We start from the raw sequence: 18401 nt of genomic DNA on the forward strand, positions 1-18401 counted from the left end.
AAATTTTGCTTTTTGAAATTTTAAAAGTGTTGTTTATAGAGAGTAGAATTTATTTTTTTTATATTTTTGCAAGTTTATTCAAAAAAAAAAAGTGTATATGTATTTATGATAATTTTATTAGTAGTAAGTAATTTAGGCGATGAAAACTTAATTTATAATTAGAACTTATTTAATAATAAATTATGGTTATTTTAGGTAAAAAAAAAAAAAATCTCACGTGATATCCATCGTACTCTTAATATCTCATTTAGTTATTTTCTAAAAAGTGAAATATCCACCTTCAGATCGTTTCTTTTTCTTTTTCTTTTTGTTCTCTTTAACTCGGGCGGTGGCGTATGCTCCCATTCCGCAGAATTATTTTTCTGAAGGGTGGGTCCGATTCGTTATTGTTTGGGATAGGTATTATAGCTCATTCTTTAATAGCCAGTATAACCGGACTTGTGTCGCTCCTGTATCTGTGAAATAGTTTGACTAGAATAACCACACTTCTTAAAGTAAAATAAATAAATAAAATAAAATGAAAAGTGAAATAACGCACCGAGGATACGATTTAAGCAAACCTCAGCCCTTCGCTCAAGATATTGATATACTCATTTTCGTGTACAGCTCCATGTATACGAAATGTACTGTACATTTTGAACAATGTGGCCAAAAATGAAGTTATTGATGCTTTGCATGTATTATTCGATTTCTTAGCCATTAAAAGTAAATCTAATGTAGTATGTAAAGGATACAGAAAATGAAAGAATTTACTTGAGAATAATTATAACCTTTATAGTCTCGCGCAAGTTTTGTATGCTTAATAAACGAATATATTGTATACTCATATTTTTTGCATTGCATTATAACGTTGCTAAAATAAGTATATAATATTGACAGTGCATTACAATATATTTTAATTGTTCTAATAATAATGTTAAAGACGATAATATAAAAGTACTTGTATATACTGTAATAACTGTATATAGGTCACAATAAATGTACCTTAATATGATTAATGGATGGTTGATCAGTTAACGTTGTTTGTGCTCCAATAAGGTATTTTCCCGTTTACTCAGCATAATTTAGTTTTAGGAAGATGGTCTACTTTCAAATTTCCTTTTTGATGATATCAAGATTTTTGTTGTCATACAGAATTGTGTTAATCAGATTCCAAAAATAACATTTCATTTAAAACTTTGATCTGATTGATTTGAATTTTAAGTAATTTGGTAACCTTCAATTTATATTGATCTTATTAAACGTATTGGATTAGATGATCAATTAACTTTATTTATAAATTCTTGTTGATGCCAAGAGTTTGGAAAGGAATGACAAGTTTAAATATTACGTTGTTTAATTCCACATGTTATTTCAACCAATGAAGAAAAGAAAATTTAAAATCTGCTAAGCCTTGCCAAGAGAAAGTCATGTGACGATCGAAATAATCATGGTTTTATTCTTTGTATACCTGAAACTTACGACATAAAATTTGTAATACCACCATGTGCTGGATCGGTACAGATATTCTGCACGAACCTTTGAAACAAGACCGAATAGGTAAAATAATACAAAACGTTTGGAGTAGATCATGTTTCGAGATAGTTGCATAAGAGATCAAGACTCGCGTAAGCACTGCTTGTATTACTATCTTTAAAATGATTTTATCTACAAACCAATCTTTTCTAATGTAATATCGTCCTACGAATTTCCATTACTATAGTATATCTTCTTTTGCTTTGATATAATCAAAACTTTTGTTTAAAGCGGTAGCTGTACTATAAATGATAATTACGATTTATGATCAGTCCATTGTTCTATAATTCAAAAAAATAAGGGTATACCATTATTAATAGATAAATAAGTTGATTAATAAATATAAAAGATGATTGAGATCTAATTATATAATTTAATAAAATATAAAATATAAAATATAAAATAACTAATTGCTCTTCTTATAATTATTTTTTCTTTTTATACGATAGTTAAACTATTAAATAATTTCCTCTCAATTAAAAAAAAAAAATGTCAAATCTAACATCTATCATATATTAACTATAACATAATTTTTATATAAAATTTCCTTATTTTTTTCCCTTACGATCTGCGCCTCTTCTCATGATATCCAAAAGGAACGATAATTGAGATTCATTTTATGAGTTCAAGAATTACTCAGAAGTGAACCCGTGGACATATCTATGCCTCCTGAATCCACAAATTCCTCATTTTTCTTGAGAATTATTAATCTTTAAACTATGTACTTAAGTACAGAGAACGGAAACACAACAATAATAAATACTATATATATTTTGTCAAGATATTGGTATTTTCTATGATACCTTATAGAAGAATCTGGAATAACGTATGAACTTATAATTGATTGCATATATTTTATGATGAATTCAAAAACTATTTTATAATAGACTGACTAAGAGCTAAGTGTCATTATTGACACCTTTATTAACCTCGCATGGGTAGGTTATAGGATGCGGACAATTATGAAATCATATTATAATTGGATTGGTACCATTTGGTAAAAAATTTCAAAAATTTCATTATAATTTTTACTGAAGTAACTCGTCAACTTGAGTAAGGATTTATAATGAATATGAATGGTATTGATTATTGGATTTCAGGTGGATTGGCTGATTACTGAAGATTTGCCACAAGGAAACGACATGGCTAAAATTTTTCTTCGAAGCGACTGTTCGAGGTCATGTACACGTTCTGAGCGACCTTGAACTAGGATACTTTATAATAACAAAGTTCGCATTTGCGCAATTGTTCCCATAGACGATGTTAGCATGAAATCAGGATAGACCGTTCAAAGCGAGATAGGAGGGGAAAAACAATGCCAGCAGTGGCACAATGACAACCAAACAATAACTTACATGAAATAATGACTACTATATGATTACTCTTAACTTTCTTAAATAGAATTTTTTGATAACAGAAGTGATTTTTTTGATATACCAATGCTTTATTCACAATTTATTTATATGTTTTCCTTGTATTAATATGAATTTTTAAATTCTTTTTTAATATATTGCACTTCAATTTCCAGATTTGAGTAATGCAAATGATAAAAAGAAAAAAAAATTTTATTTACTTATAATAGAATTTGTTAATAAAAATGTTCAAGATATAGAATGAGAATAAAAAAAATTGTAAAATGTTCAGAATAATTCGCAAAAAAATTTTATAATCGATTCCCTTATTCAATATTTACTCCTAATATATTTCTCTATAATGAACCCTTCTTTCTATTAAATAAATTAAAAATAATTATCAATTAGAATATTTAGATTAAATTTTTTTAAAAAAAAATCAATTTTATATCTTACCAATTAAAACAGGCCAAGGATCCTCGTAATTTTGATTGATTGAAGGTATAACACATAATAATTTCTTACATAAATTATGATCAAATTCAATTCTAGTATCTTTACCAATCCTTAATTCTTTCAAACGTTTTCCAGTATCTCTAGCATAATCACCTATAGCTTCAAGTAAAGTATCATCAAATTTTTCCACATCTAAACTTAAAATTTCTAATTTTGCAATAGTATTTTCTAATATACAAGTTAAAGATTCAGGAGCGATATTATATCTACTTTCTAATTGTAAATGTAAAAGATTTGTAGGTAAAAGTTGACCAATTTGTTGACAAACTGTTATAGAAAATAAACGACTACTAATTCCCACATCACTTAAAGATAAATGTGAAAGAGAAGTTGAACAAGAGATCCACTCAAGTTGTTGTATAGGAGGTATAGTTCTAATAGATAATGAACTTAAATTAGGAATTTGTGTATTAATAATTTGGGATAATTCAGGATTAAAAAAATCAATAACTAATTCTTTTAAACGATTTTTTGATATCATTATAATAGTAGTACAAGTTAAATCTGAAAGAAAAGTTTCACTATTATTTTCATTATTTAAAGTTAATTTGTTAATAGTAAGTTGAAATGATTTATATAAAGAATCTGGTAAAGTAATATCTTTTTCTTGATAACAATTTATAAATTTCAAATTTTTTAAATTTGAACATTTTGTTAAAATTTCTAAAGAATTCCAATCAATAAATAATTTTCGAAAATCCAAACTTGTTAATGAAATTACTTGACTTGTAAGTGAAGAAAAAATTGAAGCAGATCTTGAAGGATTAAAAGAACCAACTAAAGGAGATAACATATTAAAACTTGATAAATTATTTTGAGATTCGATTAATTTTGGAATTTGTTGAGATAAAGGACAATCAAAATATGGAGTAACAATAATATGATTAATATATTGAGAATTATTAATTATAGTTGTTAATAAATTAGATAAATGACCTTGATGATCCACATATGTACAATCTATATGAAGTTCATTTAAACGTGAAACAGCTCTTTGAATTCCAGAGAAAGAAACGAAATCAGTATTATTATTATCATAACAAAGTTGTTGTAATTCACAATCTAATTTTTTAAACCCATTACATTTGTTAAATAACATTTCCAAAATTAAAGATTCAACATTTTGAAATTGAGCTTTACGTTTAAGCATATAATCAGTATTCTTTTCCCACCATTGACAGATTGATACTTGTAAATTTCCAATATGAAGTTCTTTTAAATAAGTTGGATAATCGAATAATGTTTTTATATTTTTAATTTTATGACCTTCATCGATTAATTGTTGAGTTGCTTCATCAGAAAGACAAGAAATATAAGTTCTAATAAGTAAATAACCTTTTTCATTATCATTTCCATCAAATCTCATATTATTAAATGGATGAGACCATAATAATGAAATAGCCACTTGACACCAAGATCTATTCACTAAAGTCCAAGAATAAAGAGATGCTTGATCATTTTCTCTATCAAGACTTTTTAAAATTTCTTCAATGCAATCTGATGTAAGTTTTGGTGTATCAATTTTTCCTTTTGTTCTAAATCCTAAAGGTGTGGGACTCATGTTATTCTAAAAAATAAAAATTGAAATTTGTTAAAATAAAATAAAAATTATTATATTAAAAAGAAAAAAAAATTTAAAAAAATTATCCACTCACATTTTCTTAAAAGTGATATATAATAAAAGTTTGTGTAAAGTTTATTATAATGATAGATTAAATAAATCTCTTTTTTTTTTTTTTTTGTATTTGAAGTGAAAGAAGAAAGAAAAAAGAAAAATTGTAAGAATGTCTGCCTCTAATTCGTTCAAAAAATTGAAATGATTTTTATAAGTAAATATTGAGGTTTATATATTTTGATAACAAATTTCGATTACTAAATTCGAGCAACAATTCATAAGACAGTAATGCGCAAACATGTATGAAATGTACACATAGTTAACCAATTATACCAATTAATTTTTATTTTTGAACCAATGATCGACAGGTAAGAAATTCATGCTCTAATCCATATTTCCAATTTTAGTAATGATAAAAAACACAATGTCGTAATTCCTCAAAGAATTATGAAAATCAACTTTAAAAGAGGCAATAGCTTCTTTTTAGGTTATATATCACATGATCGTCAACGAAAATTTTCCCATCAGGCCACCACGAAAAAAAAAAATATTTTCTTTCTGTTCTTTAATAGTTGATAATAATATAATATAATAAAAAATATAATAATAATCATCTTATCATCCTTTTTTTTTTCACTAATTTTTTTGAATCATTTCATATATATATTGGTGAGTAAAGGGAAAAAATTTTTTCAATGCAAGCAATGCATGGGAACTTTATTTTTTTCGAAATTTATTAAATTTATTAGATCGACCTTTTTTTCCTAAATGATTTACATTTTACACTCGTTTATATAAAAGAAAGGATGGAAATAATCATATAATCGATTATTTCTTGCATAATTATTTATTTAATATATACAAGTACAGAGAAAATTCTCGCCTCTTTTTTTTTTTAGGTTTTATTTCCTTTTATATTAAACTCATTCGTGTATCTATTTCGCCTTCTCGCATATACGATTTAAACTGCATAACCAATTGTAGGTTCGTGGCATTTTAAATAAACTTTAAATAAACAAAGAAAATCGTTAAATCGTGGCGCAGCAAACCACTTTGAGTAAAATTAATGTCAGATATCAAATCTAATCATTTTATTATTTAATATCTATATTGTCATTGTTATTATTGTTGGGAAAAAAAAAAAAAAATTTGTACATATTTATATTGAAAATAAATAATATAATTAAAAAAGGTATAAAACTAAAATAATACAAAAATTATTTTTTTTATGATGAGAATCTTATCTAATTTACGGTAGAACATTTCCATTTAAACTAATTGTCTTTATTATTGTTCTCATCATATCCTGTGAAAAAAAAAAGGGTTATTGTGCATCAAAGGAAATCATATTTGGCTTCATTATTCGAATATTGTCCAATTAAAAGTATCAACGAACTAGAAAAAAAAACAATACTTTTTTTTAATCTGAATCTTTTTTTAAAAAAAATCATTGTGAATGATAAAAATGATAAAAAATGACGAAAATCATACCTCATTAATATGCAACCATTTTGAACTACTACAGCTACCCCAAAATAATACTCATTATCGGATGTATAATAATGATTTATAAGATACTTGTATACGAAATAAAACTACAAAAAAAGAAAATATGAAATTTTCATTTTACAATCCATTAAATTATAATAAATTAAAAGATAAATTATTATAATCATTATAAAATATATTTACCACTGAACCTATTAAACCACCAACCAAAAGAGTGAAACCAAAAAATAAGTATAGGCGTGCTCTCCAGAGCATCCTACGTGGAAATATATAAAATTCACCACTAAAAATAGATTTATCAATCAAAGCCACTCTGAAAATAAAAAGTTTAAACAGTTAACTATTTGTCTCTGTAATTATTATAAATAAAGATATCGTCTAAAAGATTTATTATATTTACATAATCATTCCAAGAGTCGTTATAATACCAGTTATAACTTCTTCAATAGTAACGTTAACGCGGTTGTATACTAAAGCATCAATAAATGCCCACCATCCTATAGCAAACTTATAAAAGTAAAATTTGTTTTTGATTTAGAATAAAATAAACCTTTTTTTTCTTAATAAAAAAAAAAAAGGAAATTTTTCTTACCAATCCTCCAGATAAATATACTGCAATAAGTTTTGTTTGGGGTAAACGATAACATATTCGTCCATTATCAAATTCAGAAACTGGAGATAAATTTGAAGGAGTGGAGGAAGAAACGAGAAGTCGATGAATCATGATGAGATTATGATTATATTTTTTAGGATTTTTTTTTTGTGTTTTTTTCCTCGTTAATTTCTGGTTCCTATTGAGAAGTATTTTTTTAAAATGAAACAAACTAAATAAATAAATAAAATTGCTTTTTATATACGGTATTTAATTTTACCTAATAGATTTACTGATGTGGCAATAAATTTTTTAAATAGGAAATAAAATTCCGGCTGCGGCTCTTTTTGTCAATAAAAATTAATAATAAAATGCATAAAAAAAAGTTTATGTTAATCCTGATTTGCTGCAATTACAAAAAACGCCATTCTTTCAATCGCGTAGTTCAAATATGGTTAGATGTTGGTTGATTAATTTCGTACCATTAGTGCCTCAAGTATCACCACGTGAAGCCTTCTCACACTATATATACATTTTGTGCTTCTCACATGGCTAAATAACGTTTAGTGTTAATTAATTATTAATTTATTGGTTGAGCGATTATTTTTTTACTCAAACAACAAGTTCTTTTTAATGTTTGATTCATGATATTCATATGAATATTTATTATTCCCTTTTTTTCCCTATTTTTTAAAGAAATTTTGGATCTTGTTTTGATAATTATTTTTGTGATTGAAAGATTGAAATGAGTTCTGGATATACATTTTTGCGATCAAAAAATATATATATACGTAATAATTTTTTTTATTTTAACGAAATAGTCAAAAAAAAGTCTATTTATTAATAGAATTCCCACAATGATTATCAAAAAAACGATTCCCTTAAAATCAGAAGGTTTTGATTCTTATCTTGGCGTAACATTCTTTATCATTTCTCATTGTAAAGTATCTTTATTTGTATAAATAAAAAAAAAACTTGATTTAAAATTCGAATTTTCCCTAAATTCTCATGCGGTTAAATTTAGTAGTTTAATAGTCTAATATTTGTGTGACCATAAAAAGTTGTAAAACATGATAAACTAAAATATTTTTAATATATTCCTCTGAATCTCGGAAATTGTTTAATGTTACGACTGTGACGTAAATTCTATATCCTACGTCATCAAACATACTGCGTCCAATAAAGTGTATGTCTATCAGCTTCCTATTATGGATACCAATTAAAAAAATTGAGATCTTTTTTAATCGATAAATCGATAAATCGATAAGAAAATCTTTTTTAATTTTTTACTTTTTTTTTCTTACGATTCAAAATTCGAGAAATAAATTAGGTAAGTTATTTTAATTCAAAATATCGTTCATTACTTTTATATAAATCTTTTTTTTTTTACATTTAAAATAAATATATAAATCTATATTTTTTTTTCCCTTCAAAAAAAAAAACTTAGCGAATTTAATGAATATCAATGAGTTTTCCACTTCCAATCGAATTATTAAGAGAAATTTTCATAAATCTTCATAGTGAAGAAGATCATGCTGATTTATTCTGTGTCGCATTTGTAAATCGGGAATGGTGTAAAACTGCAATTCCTCTCTTATGGGAATCTCCTTTTTATTCAATGACAAAAGAAACTATTTGGAGATGTTTAAATATTCGTACTTATATTTCTGGAATTAAAGAGGAATCAAGAAAAATTTTAATAGAAAATGGAATGGATCTTAGATCTTCACCTGTTGGTACAGCTTTCGATTATACTTCTTATTTACAAAAAATTGATTTATGGAATATTAAAACCGCAATAAGACATTATCTTATTGAAACACAAAAAAGGGGTCTAGATTTTGCTTTATCTAAGACAAGATTATTATTTCAAATTTTATATATGCACTTTTTAGATCGTAGTAGAGGAATAAAAAAAATTGTAATTAAGAATGCTCAGAATATGATATGTTTAATGGATGATCTTATTACTTTATCATTTTTAAAACAAAGTTCAAATAAATTTAGTGGATTAAAAGAATTTCATTCAGATCTTTATGCTGGAAATGATTTTTCAAATTTTTATAAATTGATGTCAGGATGTTCAAAAAATATCGTTCGAATGAATATTCATGTAAAGACTATACAAGAAGGAGATGCATTAGCAACACTTGTTAAATCACAAAATAAATTGAAACATCTTAAAATTACTTCTCAATCAGATTGTTATATTCCTGTACTTCAAGCGATTGAATATCAAAAATCTTCTATTTTATGTCTTAGATTAAAAGATCTTAACTTTCAAAATATTACAAAGAGAGCTTTAGAAGGATTAATCTCATGTAATTTATTAAGATCTCTTTCACTTTTAAATTGTACTGGATTTAAAATTGTGAATCTTCAACCTTTATCTTTCGCTTTTCCTAATTTACAAAAATTTGAATATGGATGTGATTATAATCAAGAAAAATTTCCAGAGGAATTTATTATTGGAATAATTCAAACTTCTGGTCATAAGATGAAAAAATTGATCTTTAATGATTTGAAAAATAATAAACATTCCCCTGATTTAATTCATGCTATCAAATTTTATTGTCCAAAAATTCAAAAATTAAAATTACAAAGAATAGCTTTTTATCAAGCATTAACCTTATTTCAAAATTGTATTCATTTAAAACAAATACATTTTGATGGTAGAGAAATATTTGATACTGATTCTCTTTTATACAAATTATCACAAAATGTTCCTCCTTCTCTTGAAATTATGGAAATTATAATGTTATTTCACAAACCTTGGAAAATTTCTCCTGATACTCTCGAGAAATTTCTTAAAAATAGTAGTCCATCATTTAAATTATTGAAAATATATCATGATAGTACTAGTCCCATATTTATTGGTCCTAAAAAGATTACAACTTTTAATGAACAACATTTTAATTTAATCAAGAAATATGGAGTTAAATTATATATGTCTAGCTCGTTTGATCCCGAATATATTAATCCAATTATTATTCCAGGTAATAATAATATAATTAATTAATAAGATGTAATTTTTTAAAATATATTAATATATTTCTTTTTTTTTTTTGTAGAAGAACCTAAAACGATAAGGCGCAAGTATCAAAGTGCGATTATAGATGATGATTTGGATTTGGATTTTATATCAACGACGGAATTTCACTCTCCTTCAATAATCTTTAATATTCATACTACAAATTACACTAATCATAACGTTCATATTCATAATACTTCAAACAGTTCTCAACCAATAAGACGTGTTTCATCATTTTTTTCATCCTTTTTTGGATCATATTAGGGTTTAAGAATCATTTGTGTGAGATGGGTATTGATTTTAAGTGAATAGGTAAAAAAAAAAAAAAAGTATTTATGTGGGAAAATGAAAAATGATTGATGGAATTTTTATTAAGGATGGAAAAAGAATGTGATCTAAATTTACAGTAATAAAAAAAAAAATTATTAATGATTCATCATATTGAAATCATATGAAAACTATTATAGTACTAATAGATTGGTAGCTATATCGGTCGAAGATCATGTATATTAAAGAGATGTTAGTAGCGTTCAATTAATTTGGTCAATTTGTCCAAATATATATGAGTGATTATAATTGATTTGATCGATCATCGCCATCATCGCCCAAAAAACGAAAGAATTACACGTCTATTTACGTCTATTACTTAAATGCATCAAATGTATCATCATTTGTATCATTTATTTGTTTATAAAATAAAATCAGCCTACAAAGTATTACAATTGAGATATTACCAATTTAGAAATTTATAATAAGTAATACGGTTATAACAAATATTATAACTTTATCATATTGATTATCATAGTTTTGATGAGATTCATATCGACCTTCCTATTACTGTATTAAAAAAAAAAAGTAATTTAGATTTGTTTTGTCATACGATTACACAAAATCAAGGATCCCGCGCCGAATTTTTTTTGGAATGTTACATTTTACGCATTTTTACTATGCCAAATTTATCTAACTTTAAAAGTTGTAAATCTCGAAACGCGTAAAAATAATATGAAACGAAAAAATTTTAATTATTTTCAATAAAATAAAATATTTTGATCGTGCTTCGATATCTTTATTATTAAAAGAATAACTTATTGTCAATAATTGGTAAATGATTATAATTTTATTTAATCATTTAATCTATTATTACTTATTTGTAATTTATATAAATTCTTTCATATTCCATAAACTGATTACTTATTCTTCAAAATCCATGGGTGTGTCGTAACTTGATCGAGGGGCAAACGTTTCTCAGGATCGGACTGTAATAAAGACGAAATAAGATCTTTAGCTTCCAAAGAGATTTGATCTGGTATTTTATAATCTACTGTGGCAATTTTTTGATAAGTTTCACGTAAGTCTTCAACCATGAAAGGAGGCTCCCCAACCAAAAATTCATAACACAACACTCCAAGCGCCCACGCATCTATCTTTTGGCCATAACCCATGTCTTTGATCATTTCAGGTGCCAAGTAATCAGGCGTACCACAGAATGTCATACGTCTCTGGCTTGCGTCTGGTGTATGAATCGCCCATCCGAAATCCGAAATCTTTATTTTACCATCACTTGACAATAGTATATTTTCTGGCTTCATATCTCGATGAATTACTTTTTTCTTTTGAAGATAGACAAGAGCAGCTGCTATCTGAGATATATAACTTGCTGCTTTATGTTCTGTAAAAGGCCCATCTTTTTGAAGATTCTTATACAATTCTCCATTTTCGGCATATTCTAACACCAAAAATACGCGATGCTTATCGTGAAAGTATCCATATAAGCGTAAGATATTAGAATGTCTCAGATGAGACTGAATCTCCACTTCGCGTTTTAGTTGTTCTATCATATTATTTTCTCGAAATTCTTTTTTAAATATTACTTTGATAGCAACAATCTTCTTACTATCCTTTTCTCTTGCCATATAAACACGACCGAAACGCCCTTCACCAAGAGGGTTCCCCATTTCAAAATCATCTAAATGCCACACTCTAGGCTCTATTCTTTTTGAAGCGTTACTATGAGTTTGTGGTTTCGTTGATTTGTCAGCGGTTTCATCATCAATTGATAATTCGGATTTTTGGCCGTGTTTAATAGAACTCGAGACTTTTCCAGATTTGACAATTGACTTCTGTTGATTATCTGGTTTAATTTTTTTTGAAATTGAATTTTCCCTAACAGACTTTACGGTACCGTTAACAACAGTTTTTGGCGCTAGAGCAACGCGCTTTGCAGAACACTCAAATCCGGATTCAATTTTGAGTTTATCCATGCGCTCTTCTAGTTGTTTTAAGTTATAAGCTTTATTGTTTTTCTGGTGAAATTTCGCGTTTAGAGAGGTATTGTTAGACAATTCCATGTTCTCGTTTTGTTTTAGAAAAAAGAATAAAGTGAACTTTTTAAAAAAGAAAAAATATATTTTTAAGATATAAGATATAAGAAAAAAAAATAATACTATGATATATATATATACAAATTGGACTGATGTTATTATCACGTGATTCAATAGTTTTTCCTACACATTTTTTAGTCCGTATATACTTATTTAATTTTTATTTTTATTTTACAGAGTAAACCAGTTACATAGAATACACGAAACTATAATATAAAATATTCCACTTTATTAATTATAAGTACAATCACCCTCTTCCATTATTCACTTTTCTTTTTCTCCTTGATTTCTCAAACAAGAATGTCATTTGATACTGGACACGTTCATCAACAAATTCAATAAATTCTGAAGCCTTCCGCTTTTACAGAAACATTACAGATTTGGAAAAAACACCATTTTTGAAAACATCTAAAGCAATAAATCACGTGATTTGATAAATATAAACTTGAAAACCATAAAATAAGACTACTCTATAAGTTTACTTAAGGAAAAAAAGTAGATTTTGAATACTTTTTTTTGACTTTACATATGAGCAAAAGAATATTTAAAAATGGATCAAATAATTAAAATTCATCATCATACCAAAATCTTATAAATTGCTAAATTTGTTAAGAGGCAATATTATGTAATCATAAATTTTGCTCATAGACAAAGTTAAAATTAAAATAATAATCTACCGATGATTAATTCACGATTAATATTTAATTATATAGACTCCAATTTTTACAATTACTTTACAATTAAAATAAATTATATACAATTTATATATGAAATACATTAACATTATTAAATAACAATCATTAGTATTATATCATTCTAATAGTTAGTGTTAGTTTAGTATAATTATACTTATAAAAAAAACAAAATTTAAATAAAGGCTGATTTAATAAATTTATAAATTTTTTACTCAACTAATTATATAATTGGATAAAATTAGCATCACATGACAAAATAAAATAAATTTATTTCTTGTGATATTCATTCAATTTGCAAGAAGATGAGAAAATAATATTTAATTTATGACCTCTTTTTTTGTTAGTAATACACATTTTTTTATTATAATATCGTAATATAGTTACAATTATAATTAAAGACACTGGTCAAAATTATTTCTTTCAGCATTAATACCTTTCGTTAAAAGTCATCTTTATCACGTAATTCATCATACATTTAACTGATTAAAAATTCAGAAAAATTTCAGCATAAATTAACTGGTCGATTTTTGGTTGAGTTATAACATAAAAAAACTATAAATCAATCAATTCTTTTTTTTTATTAATTTTTATTAATAACAATGATCAATTTAAAACTTTTTTGACAATTTTTAACTGATTTTTTAATTATTTAATATTAATAATAAATAATAATATGACATATAAGTAAAATAAGAAAACACTGAAGTTAAAGATTCATTAAATTTTATTGTAAATTAATTTATTTGTATTATTTATTATTAAATAACCAATTCCATAAATTTTGTTAAACAATTATTATAAAGAAAAATTCTGTAACTTTAGTAAATTACTGAATGTGAAACTTGCAATTTAATAGATTTATTACTATAAAATATTCAGTTGTATTGCAGTTAAAGAAATTTTATATTTAATGGGCATAAATTGGCAAAAAGTTATATACTGAAATAATACAATACTTACTTTCAGAAAAAATCTGTTTTCCATAATTCAATATTGCATGTTTCTGATTCTTCAATATTATTAATACTAAAATGATACCTAAGGATGCTTATTAAAACTATTTTTTCAAAATTTTAATTTAGTTAAAATTCAATCTAGAACTATTTTTTATAATAAACACTGGTTGAAATAGTCCAAATCGGCTAGAAATCAGATGTCCAATTTTAGGCTGAATTTGGTGATAAAGATAGCTGAATTGTCAATCCAAAAAAAGTTCTGATTGGCAGGCTGATTGATGCCAATCAGAATGTCCGAATTGTATCTGGATTGCTTAGTATTTTTAATTTGAATTGTTTAAAAAATATATTCATAAATTTACCAAATTGCAGTGAATTTATTCGAATTATGATAAATTTTAATAAATTGCGATAAATTTTAATTTGAATTACAGTAAATTTTAATCTGAATTGTGGTAAATTTTATTCTGAATTGTGATAAATTTTAATCTGAATTGCAGTAAATTTTCTATTCTAAATTGTGGTAAATTTTATTCTGAATTGCGGTAAATTTAATCTGAATTGCGGTAAATTTTCTATTCTGAATTGTGGTAAATTTAATCTGAATTGTGGTAAATTTTATTCTGAATTGTGGTAAATTTATTCTGAATTGTGATAAATTTTATTCTGAATTGCGTCTGAATTGCAGTTAATTTTATTCTGAATTGCATCTGAATTGCAGTAAATTTGATTCTGAATTATATTGTAAATTGCAGTAAATTTTATTCTGAATTATATCACAAATTACAGTAAATTTTATTCTGAAAATTTAAAATATTATATATACATATAAAACAATTTCACCCAAAAATCAATATTCCAGTTGCCTGAAAAAAAGAAAAAAACTTGAAAGGTGAAGTAGCTCTGTAGCTGTTTAAAATCACCTTACCAAATTTTAAATTTCTATGCGTCTAAAAGATCCTAGAATAATGTTAAAAATGTTAATTACGTAAATAATAAAATACTTTTTTATAAAAGTTTTGAATTTTTTTATTTCAGAACTAATCTGGGAATTCGATATATGTTAAATTCCTTAATTCCCATTCGTTTCTACAAATTGAAGATAATTTTCCTATAAAAAAAAAAAAAACATTAAAATACCCTTTTTTTTAAGTTTTAAGTTTCAAAAATCAAATGTTACCTGTAAGATGGCAAATTGGAGCTGATTTCCCTACAAAAAAATAATAAAATATAATAAAAAATGTTAAATTAAACATTTTTTATTAAGTTTTGTCAAAAAGTTTTGAAAATCAAAACTTTACTTGCAGGATTCTGGTATCCAAATTGGAGCCGATTTTCCTGCAAAAAAAAATAATAAAAAATAATTAAAAAATGTTAAAATAAATATTTTTTTTATTAAATTTCAAAAATACGAAACTTTACCTATAGGATTGGCCAAATCGGAGCTGACTTTCTATAAAAATATAAAAACGTTAAAAATAAATGTTTTTTATGAAAGTTTTGAAGTTAGAAACTTTACCTATAGGATTGGCCAAATCAGAGCCAATTTCCTATAAAATAATATAAAAAACGTTAAAATTAACATTTTTTTATTAAGTTTCAAAAATATGAAACTTTACCTGTAGATTTGGCCAAATCGGAGCCTTGTACTTTGGTGTTCTGGACCTACAAAATTAAAAACGAACATTAGTTACCATTCGTTAAAATAAAATAAAAAAAAAATTTTTTTTTTTGAAGTTTCACCTTCAAAATACCGTCCAGAAGGCTGAAATCCTAAAAAAGGAAGAAAATCAAAACGTTAATTAATGTTTCATTCAAATAAAAAAAAGAAAAAATGCAGAATTTCGAAGAGATACCTTCAAAATTCTATTCAGACATATGGAAATCAGAAAGCCAAAAACTTAAAATAAAAGAAAATTAAAACGTTAATCAACATTTCGTTTAAATAAAAATACAAAAAAAAAATGCGAATTTTGAAGAGATATCTTCAAAATTCCATCCAGATATATGGAAACCAAAAAGCCAAAAACCTAAAATAAAAGAAATCAAAACGTCAGTCAACGTTTTGTTCAAATAAAAAAAGAAAAAAAAACATAAAATTTCGAAGAGTTACCTTTGAATTCCATCCAGATAGACAGAAACTAGAGAGCCAAAAACCTAAAAAAAAAATTGAGGAGTTCAGAACCTGGTTTCAGATTCCTGCACTTACAAAAAAAGAAAAATTCAAATAAACAAAAGTTAGTCAATATTTTGTGTATAAAAAAGAAAAAAAAATTTTCTACCTTTAAAATGCTGCTCAGGAAACCATGAACCTACAAAAAGTAAGAACGAATGTTAGTTGGCATTCGTTAAAATAGAGTAAATAAAATAAAAAATTTCAAAGGTTCATATTTTTGGCGAAATTTGTCTTTCAGCTTTCTGGTCTTACAAAAAATAAGAACGAATGTTAGTTAATTTTCATCAAATAAACAAAAAAAAACTTTTTTTCAAAAGTTTCACCTTCGAAATACCGTCTAGGAAGCTGAAAACCTAAAAAAAAAGAAAACTGAAATGTTAGTTAACGTTTCGTTCAAATAAAAAAAGAATAAAAAATCAGAATTTTGAAGAGTACTTTCAAAATTCCATCTAAACATACGGAAACTGGAGAGTAAACCTAAAAAAAAAAGAAAATAATGAAATGTTAGTCAACGTTTTATTCAAATAAAAAAAGAATAAAAAATCAGAATTTCAAAGAGGTACCCTTAAAATTCCATCCAGACATACGAGAACCGAAGAGCCAAAAACCTAAAAAAAAAAGAAATCTGAAACGTTAGCCAATGTTTTGTTCAAATAAAAAAAGAAAAAAAAATTGGAATTTTGAAGAGATACCTTTAAAATTCCATCCAAACATATGGAAACCGGTGAGATCCCCCAATTCCCTTTGTCATCAATTTACAGAGTTGCCACATCGAACGGGCATTCCCATGGTCGAACGAACGAATAAACGAACGAACGAACAATTAAACGAGCGAACAATTAATCAACAACATAATTAACAAACAATATAATCAACGAACAATATACAACAACATATACAACATTCTTGGTTTACAAAATAAATAGCGTTAGTAATATAAAACATTAAACGATATAAAATAAATTTTACTTCTCTAAATTTTCCCCAAATTATATCCACTTTTACCTTTAATTACAAACTTCGATAGCTCTCGCTACGAATTATTACTTTTCAAAAATATATATTTAATTCATCTTAAAATTTTCATTTATTTAATTAAAATTAATTAAGCGAACATTAATTAAAGTTTAGGGCGAACCTATTACCTTTAATTAATATTATACTTCATTAACAAATAATTAAATTTAACTTATATTTTTTTATTGAGTTCTGTGGATGAGAACTGTGGAATTACCTTGAATTCCGTTCTCTATATATACAATTTTTATGCTACTTCTATTCTATCTATATACTATCTTTTATGTTCTTTATATATTATCTTTGAACTATCTTTCTAATATACTATCTATATTTTAAATACGCTATCTTTTAATATGCTATCTTATATATTATTTTATATATTATCTTTTCTATTATTCGAATATTACATCGTAAAGAAATAATTTATAACCCATCCTTTGTGGCTGTGTTATCTTTATATATGTTCTTTTTAATATGTTATCTTTATATTCCATCTTTATACTTTCTTTTCATATTATCTTTTATATTATTTTGTGTTCTTTAATCTTTCCGACATTATTTTATATGTTCTTTTAATCTACTTTATGTGTTTTGCTTATAATCTATCTTTTGTGGCTTATAATTATTCTTTCTTATCGTTCTTATTGTTAAAGATCGCTAAGCCGCAAATGATTGACTCTATTTATCCTATTGGTTCTTTGTCAATCATTCAATAAATATTACATCATGTAGATCATTACTCTTCTTAAATGTTTATCCTTTTCGGCTAATTATTTATCCATCCACACCAATCCACGATTAATTTGTTCGTTCTTAATACTTGATAATTACATTTGGCGGTTGAATTTTATCATCCTTTCGTGCTTGATATTCGGCCGTTTACACCGGAAAGCAAAACCTAAAAAAAAAGAAAATTGAAAAAATCAGAATTTCGAAGAAATACCTTTAAAATTCCATTCAGACATACGAAAACTGGAAAACCGAAAACCTAAAAAAAAGAAAATCGAAACTTTAGTAATGTTTCGCTAAAATAAAATAAAATA

General features: G+C 25.3%; 5 protein-coding genes across 5 annotated transcripts; 1 reads left to right on the forward strand and 4 right to left on the reverse strand.

Annotated features, from left to right (window-relative positions):
* Nucleotides 1-3047: 3047 nt before the first annotated feature.
* Nucleotides 3048-4944, reverse strand: OCT59_017936 (uncharacterized protein; the record flags this gene model as incomplete). Its single annotated transcript, XM_025324285.2, has 2 exons — nt 3048-3242; nt 3324-4944. 2 exons carry the CDS (start codon nt 4942-4944, stop codon nt 3211-3213), a joined length of 1653 nt encoding a protein of 550 aa, XP_025186894.1. The 3' UTR covers nt 3048-3210.
* A 1109-nt stretch (nt 4945-6053) lies between these two features.
* On the reverse strand, nt 6054-7381 carry OCT59_017937 (uncharacterized protein). Its single transcript, XM_025324286.2, has 5 exons — nt 7100-7381; nt 6908-7014; nt 6691-6820; nt 6490-6593; nt 6054-6393 (listed from the first exon to the last, which is right to left on the reverse strand). The coding sequence occupies exons 1-5, from the start codon at nt 7229-7231 to the stop codon at nt 6333-6335; spliced, it is 534 nt and encodes a 177-aa protein (XP_025186895.1). The 5' UTR covers nt 7232-7381; the 3' UTR covers nt 6054-6332.
* Nucleotides 7382-8401: 1020 nt separating this feature from the next.
* Nucleotides 8402-10538, forward strand: OCT59_017938 (uncharacterized protein). Its single transcript, XM_025313587.2, has 2 exons — nt 8402-8429; nt 8547-10538. The coding sequence occupies exon 2, from the start codon at nt 8565-8567 to the stop codon at nt 10116-10118; it is 1554 nt and encodes a 517-aa protein (XP_025186896.2). The 5' UTR covers nt 8402-8429; nt 8547-8564; the 3' UTR covers nt 10119-10538.
* A 614-nt stretch (nt 10539-11152) lies between these two features.
* OCT59_017939 (uncharacterized protein) lies at nt 11153-12556 on the reverse strand. The gene has a single exon (XM_066148437.1). It carries the CDS (start codon nt 12476-12478, stop codon nt 11318-11320), a length of 1161 nt encoding a protein of 386 aa, XP_066004369.1. The 5' UTR covers nt 12479-12556; the 3' UTR covers nt 11153-11317.
* A 2646-nt stretch (nt 12557-15202) lies between these two features.
* Nucleotides 15203-16288, reverse strand: OCT59_017940 (uncharacterized protein; the record flags this gene model as incomplete). Its single annotated transcript, XM_066148438.1, has 7 exons — nt 15203-15273; nt 15343-15372; nt 15585-15611; nt 15682-15712; nt 15782-15827; nt 15917-15935; nt 16276-16288. 7 exons carry the CDS (start codon nt 16286-16288, stop codon nt 15203-15205), a joined length of 237 nt encoding a protein of 78 aa, XP_066004370.1.
* Nucleotides 16289-18401: the final 2113 nt, after the last annotated feature.

Source organism: Rhizophagus irregularis, chromosome 27 (assembly GCF_026210795.1).
Source record: "Rhizophagus irregularis chromosome 27, complete sequence".
Taxonomy (NCBI): domain Eukaryota; kingdom Fungi; phylum Glomeromycota; class Glomeromycetes; order Glomerales; family Glomeraceae; genus Rhizophagus; species Rhizophagus irregularis.

Excerpts from the sequence above, each read along its gene's own strand:
- OCT59_017937 (XM_025324286.2), bottom strand. The coding sequence starts at position 7,231 with ATGATTCATCGACTTCTCGTTTCTTCCTCCACTCCTTCAAATTTATCT. Across the intron at positions 7,015-7,099 it reads TATATTTATCTGGAGGATTG|TTTGCTATAGGATGGTGGGC; the intron begins GTAAGAAAAATT and ends TACTTTTATAAG. Across the intron at positions 6,821-6,907 it reads ACGACTCTTGGAATGATTAT|AGTGGCTTTGATTGATAAAT; the intron begins GTAAATATAATA and ends TTTTATTTTCAG.
- OCT59_017938 (XM_025313587.2), top strand. The coding sequence starts at position 8,565 with ATGAGTTTTCCACTTCCAATCGAATTATTAAGAGAAATTTTCATAAAT.
- OCT59_017939 (XM_066148437.1), bottom strand. The coding sequence starts at position 12,478 with ATGGAATTGTCTAACAATACCTCTCTAAACGCGAAATTTCACCAGAAA.